The sequence below is a fragment of the Oncorhynchus masou genome, chromosome 20 (genome assembly GCF_036934945.1).
Source record: "Oncorhynchus masou masou isolate Uvic2021 chromosome 20, UVic_Omas_1.1, whole genome shotgun sequence".
Taxonomy (NCBI): Eukaryota; Metazoa; Chordata; class Actinopteri; order Salmoniformes; family Salmonidae; genus Oncorhynchus; species Oncorhynchus masou.
In genome coordinates this window covers 10,712,717-10,719,504 of record NC_088231.1, presented here as the reverse complement: position 1 = coordinate 10,719,504, position 6,788 = coordinate 10,712,717, and the positions used below count along the sequence as shown (strand labels likewise).

The 6,788-nt window shown below is 40.1% G+C and overlaps 1 protein-coding gene across 1 annotated transcript; it reads right to left on the bottom strand.

Annotated features, from left to right (window-relative positions):
* Positions 1-280: 280 nt before the first annotated feature.
* LOC135506949 (zinc finger protein 329-like) lies at positions 281-6,154 on the bottom strand. Its single transcript, XM_064926383.1, has 3 exons — positions 5,452-6,154; positions 4,910-5,034; positions 281-1,744 (listed from the first exon to the last, which is right to left on the bottom strand). The coding sequence occupies exons 1-3, from the start codon at positions 5,711-5,713 to the stop codon at positions 566-568; spliced, it is 1,566 nt and encodes a 521-aa protein (XP_064782455.1). The 5' UTR covers positions 5,714-6,154; the 3' UTR covers positions 281-565.
* Positions 6,155-6,788: the final 634 nt, after the last annotated feature.

The following is a 6,788-nucleotide window of genomic DNA, read 5'->3' as shown; positions in this document are numbered from 1 at the left end:
ATGGGGAATTGTGTGTAGATTGAGGGACAAAAACGATGTAATCAATTTTAGAATAAGGCTGTAATGTACCAAAACCTTGGAAAAAGTCAAGGGGTCTGTATACTTCCCGAATACTGAATACTTTGAACATCATATAGTCTACACAGTACAAACACAATATGTCACAGACTCTTTAGGCTTATATATATATATATATATATATATATATATATATATATATATATATATATATATATATATATATATATATATATATATATATATATCACACAGTGTCTGGATGAAATATTCTACTCAGATATATTCAACACTGAAACCTGTTACTGTCGTTAATCCAAATGCATCTGTGGATCTTTTCTGCTGACAACAATGAAAATGAATCTTTGTCTTTAATGCAGGGTTTGATCTAAACGTCAGAAGCAATGAGGTCAAATGGTGACTTTCTATGTTATAGAGTGGAATGTTTTTTCTGCTGGTGTATTCTGAGGTCGATCCTCTGAGAACCTCTTCCCACATTGCGTACAGGCAAACGGCCTCTCTTCCATGTGGACCTATAGGTGCATCTTCAGCTGGTGCTGGTGGGAGAACTTCTCACACTGGGGGAAGCTGTATGATTCTCCCCTGTGTGGACCCTCTGGTGTCTCTTCAGGTTGAATGAGTGGGAGAAACTTGCCCGGCACACGTGGCAGACAAAGGGTTTCTCCCCTGTGTGGACCCTCTGGTGCCTCTTCAGTGTGCCAGCCTCTGCGAAGCGCATGTGACACTGGGCACAGCTGAAGGGTTTCACCCCTGTGTGGACCCTCTGGTGGATCTCCACCTTCTGGGGGCAGCTGAAGCCTTTGTTACAGAACATGCAGAGGAACTGTTTCTTTTTACTACCGCCTGATGTTGTTCCCCTTTCCTGAACCTGGGCTCTAGCCCTCTCGTTTGAGTTCAATACCTGATCGAAAAGGACGCGGCTATGTGAATCGGAAGGCCCCATTGATGTGAACACTGGGTCGCGATCCCTGAGCGTGTGTAAAGGGGAGTGGGTCGCGACATTTGGATTTGTCTCTAAACTTTCCCTATAATCTAAGAAATCTCTGCCCTGTGAGTATCCATCTCCTAGGTGACTATCTGCATTCCATGTGGGAGGAGTATTACCCTCTACTTTCACAGTCACCTCATCTACCACTATAACCTCCCCTTTCTTATCTAGGCACCCTTCAGAGTATACATTACTACTGTACCGGTTCCAGTCCTCTCTAGACTGATCAGTCTGTGTCTCTAAACCCAAAGCCATGTTGACAGGTTCCATCTCTGGGGTGTAAGAACAAGACGGATCATTGCCAGCTTCTGTCGCATCACCTGAGTCCAGATGGGAATGAACTGTCCTCAAGTCACCATAAAGTAAATACTCTGAGGTGGGAGCAGGAGGACAGCCCAGTCTCCCCAGCCCCAGTCTCTCTGTGTCTGATCTGTGGTCAGATCCTGTATGTAAGAGCCTTTTTGTGACAGTTAAAGTCTCTCTGTCCGTCTCTCTCTTGAGGACGCCGTTCGGCTTTCCACTGACCTCCGCGATGCTGTGTCGGGTCCTGGGCTGGGGCATGGCGGCGGTGGATAGGTCCTCAGTGACTACAGGGTGCGCCACTCCAGCCGCTGCTCCAGTCTGGATGTTTCTGCTGTGTTGTGGGTTGTCTCCTTCAGTCCTTTCCTGCTTGACCAGAGATGATCCTCCAGGACCTGCAGCTTCTGCATCTGCAGACTGACAAGAAGAGAGGACTTTATTAAGGGTACATGAGTAGAATTGGATAACAATGTCGTAGCAGTGTTTCCTCTGGCAAAATTAGTAGCAGTGGGGGGAAAGGTTGACTTATAATCCAAAATGAATGAAAATAAAATGATACTGACACCATCTAAAATATAATTTATACCTTCATAAATGGGCCCCAATAACATATTTGTACAATTATTTGTTTAAATTATTTTAGGGCTGACCCCATTTTAGTCGACTGATCAATCGTCTGGTCTATAGGCTGTTGGTCGACCGAGATTTCTTTAGTCGAGCAGTCTAAATGTTTTTTTTTTCATGGTGCACAAGACACCTGTCTGATTCACGCCTGTTTCATCCATTGCAGAGGCCACGGGGATGGAACAGTCCATCACTCTAAGACATGTGATATTGAAGTTGTATATAGCTATATTATGTAAAAATAAATGGTGCAACACTAATAAATCAAATAATATTTTTTACAACAAATGCACTTTCTCCCGTGTTGGATACGGTCGCTGTCCACAATCTTCAGTGCGCCGTAGAATTGGCGCCTTTCCCTATGTTGTTATACGCATAATAGCAAAGTTCACCAGCATATTGGGATTGAGAACCCATGCAGCGGAGGCAACAGCAGCAGAGATCAGGAAACAGCCCTTGCCTTAGCCTAATTGTTTAAGAAAGTTGAGGAGAGAGGATACCCCAACATGTTGGATAAAGCAATTTCACTGATTCGGCTGTTTTTAATCTTTGCTATGCTGTAATAAAGGCTTTAAAAACATTTTTTTGTTACAGACTGGCATTTCTTATTTATTTAGTGTTGTTTACACTGTTCTAAACAGCCAGAAAAATAATATTGTAATCTAACACCTGTTTGTCACACATAATATGCAAGCAGCTCTCGCTCCTATACCCTACACTTTATTGAACTTCTTATTGTTAATATTACAATTATTATTATGATGTTCATCATTATAATACGTAATGTCATTATCATTAGTCGTCTTTGTATAGTAGCCTTGTATAACCACCAGCTACAGACCTAAGAGCACATCCTGTTTAGTCTTAATACGTAACTTACTTAGCCCTATATTTCAATATATAGGCTACCGTATAATCAATCAATGAGTCCCTTGTTCATGCCATCACACAGCATACGAGACATTCATGCTTTGGAATGCAATCAAGCATTTTAGGTTTAAATTAAATAACAAAGGCAGCTTTGAATAATTAGCCTAAACAAAAAATAAACTGCAATTCACAAATTCATGCAACTCTTTTTAGTCTGCTGTAATAAAGGATTTATAAATCATTAGTGTTGTTATTTAGTGTTGTTTACACTGTTCAAATGGTCAGAAAAAATAATAATATTGTAATCTAACAGCAACTGTTTGGCACACATAACTCACTCAGTGCTTGCTCCTAGACCCTAATTTTTATTGATCTCCAGTAGCTTCCACAACTAAGTCAAATGTCTTCCACAGATCTGACTTCCCCTTTACCTCCTGAACAACCAGTAAACATTCACCCATATTTTTCACATCCTCCGCATCCATTTTGCTGTAACTTGTTACTGTGTTCGTAGTTTGTTATAACCAATTTATTGACATCATTATGATAGGCTATAGGTCAGGCCCTATTGGTTGCATGTGATGCTTACATGTTTCACGTAAAGAGAGCAAGGGTTGAAGGACTAGGGAATGTTTTTCCTAAACAAATTAGGGATTTCATTCAAATAACTTTTCAGTCAGAAACAAGTAAGAAACTAAATGGCTGAAATGAGGTTGCAGCATCAGCAACGACAGCGCAATAAACACATGCTGTGCCTCTGGTGCCTTTTCACTGCAGTAGTGAGCCAGTCACACAGGCACTCCTCCATGTCTTTTTTTTTTTGCACAGTGTGATCATCAGGATCTTGAGTCATTTGTGTGTCTTAATTATTTAATCAAACAATGTGCTTAAAGCATTAGATAAACTTTATTAAAAAATATATGTAAAAATAAGTTTAAACATTTCAACCAATCGATTGGTTGAAATAACAGGATGACTCTCGGTTGACCAAGATTTTATTTTAACATATTGGACCATAAATATAACCTATGCATGGTTCATATTATCAAATGTGCTATTAGCAATAAGCATTATCCCCTGTAGCCCAACTGATGCAGCATAATGGCTATAAATAAATAGGCTGAAGCATGAGGTTTCCATCTGAATTTACCCTATTGGGCTAATCATTAGCTAGAATATTTTAGCTAGTTAGCATCCTATTGCTGAATTTTATGTCCCATAAAACATGAATAACACAGCAAATATAATATAGGCCTACCTCTTATGATAACTTGGAGTACCCCCCCCCCCCCCAGACACCATTTCATGTCACTATCCCCCTCCCAACACTTTCCCTGGTTGCCACTACTCTTGCTCAACTAAAAATGTTATCTGTCTCATCAAAAAAAAATGTAAGTAATTCCCCAAAAATATTTTGAGGAAGGGTTGTGTTTTATCCCAAGTTACCCTACAATTGATCCATGTTACATTTAGCCCCACTCTCCCCTATACACTCACAGGGAATTGGAGCAGTAATGTGCTTAACCATGCCACTGCTAAAAACTATGGATTTAAAATTGTGCAGTTCACTAAGGAGTTGAGAAATAAATAAAGTTGGAATGGAAAATTGGGATCTCTGTTTTTAACAAAGGTCATTACAACTGCTGTTTTCTCAGTAATTGCAAGAATTGTTATGCATTGACTGCCTATCAGAATTCATGTTTTTCATAACTTAAATGCGCCTCGAGGAATATCTCTCTCGCATAGAACACACAACAACAAGCCGACTAGGTAAAGAGAAACTATTCTACTATAGGGTTGTCATGCATTACTCGTTTTGTTTGCAGAGGCAAAGTAAATGTGTACTGTTCTAGAATCTTTAAAGTGCGCCTAGGCAGACATATTCTTTTCATGTTCCATATTTCTTTGCTGTTGCGCAGCGCCACAGATAAATGACTGCAGCAAAAACACTGTGTCAGAGAAGTCTCACAAGCTCCTCTATGGCAGAAACATTGTGTAAGCAAGTGAATAGCTGAGATGAGCCTTTCTAAAATAAATGGGCCACATTTGATTAACAAAGTAACAATTTTTTTACACTATTACACTAACCTCAATCATGATAACGTGCTGGGTTGAGGTTCCACTCCCCTCATCAACAGTGATGGGTTGGTCATCTCGCCATGTATTGTGTCCGGCAGGCTTCACAATGCTCCTGTGGCCTAGAGTGAGATGTCCTTCACCCAAGAGAGTGATTGGGGGAAAGACGTGGTTAGGTTAGGTATTGTCAATGCTCAACGGTATATTGTACAACATTGATAATGTCTAGAATTGGCAAGGATGTAAGGTAACACTTATAACTCATTGATATACTATTTATTGATTGGTGTAATATGTTCCATGCATTACATTGTTTTCATTGGGTAAATATTACGAAGTGCAGTAAACAAAAATCTAGTTATAATATGATAGTGTCTTGGCGCAAGACAGCCAAGTATTCTGGGGAGTTATTGCATACTGTTAAAAAACGTACCAATATCCAATTCTGGTTAACCATCCACACTACAGTAAGTGTTTAACACATCTAAGGTCACACATGCGCAGAGGGGATTGGGGCGACATGCAGCGCAACTTCGGCCTTCTGCTAAATGTACCTCTTGCCATTCCTCTGTATCGGTCGAGGATCTTGACACTTCTAGGACGAATGGTCCTCTCTGCGCGCTCCCGTGACACCTTCAGTTCCAGCAGCTGTAGTTTCTTCCGCAATGCCCTGTTTTCTTTCTGGCTTTGAGTAATTTCCAAACGAAATACTGCATAGTCGTCATCTACGAGTTTACAGATCTCTGCCACAGCGGCATTCGCTAGCACCTCCATGACGGAGGCTATTTGAGTGTGAAAAACCATACAGTTAGCCATTGTTAGCAGCTAGCTAGCCTTACCTAGAACATCTAGCAACCGAGACCTGTCTCCAACGCGAAATAAACACTACTTGAGGTAAGTATGTAATTCTGTGCAGTTAGGCATATTTTGAGTTCCAAGGTGTTAATAAACGTCTAAATAACAATACTAAAAACCCTATCGTGATAATTGTTTTGGGTAACTGTTCACTTCCGCTTACACTGAAGAGAAAGAATCTTATTGGTTGGCATCATAGCTCAAAGGCTGTGGTTAACTGAAAAAGGTATGCGGCTTGTTCTTTGAAATACGGTACTGATTATTACGTTACATATCAAATCTCCTGTTCGTGATCACTATCTTTCAAGTTCAGAGAATACTTGATTAGAACGAACAGTGTGTTAGCAAGAATAGAGTTGAAAATAATAATTACTTTATTCAATCTACTCAGTAAGGTAAATATTCAAGTCCTTGTTCTAGCCTAGGCTTACGGTCGCTGTAAAAACAGGTATTTACACAAGCCTGTTTCAAATGACAAGTTAACAAAGTATTAATTAATGAGGGGTATGTGGTTAATTACCCTCTTATCCCAAGACACTTCATGATAACTATAATATTTCTACTAAAGAATAGTTCCCAGACATCCCCTGCATACCTTCTCAAATCAAATCGGCCACATAGATATAATTGTGAGTGCAGCGAAAAGCTTGTGCTTCTCGTTCTGACAGTGCAGCAATATCTAACATATAGTCTAACAATTCCACAACTACCTCATACACACAAATCTAAGTAAGGAATGGAATAAGAGTATATACATATCAATATATGGATGAGCAATGAAAGAGCGTTAGTTATTTAACATAGATAATTAAGATGTATTATCTGCATAATATGCTAATATGATAGTTATTAGAATGCAACCCTTTGGACTCTGGTGTTGGCAGTTGCACTTCCTCCCTCAGCTGGGGCTCAGTCACCTGGGGCCCATAGAGGGGAGAAGCCAGGCTCGTCTTTCACATGTCCCTGGGGCTATGCAAAATATCAGAAAGAGAAGAGGACAGGAGGGACCATTGTCTTTATATGTGAATGTCTCTAC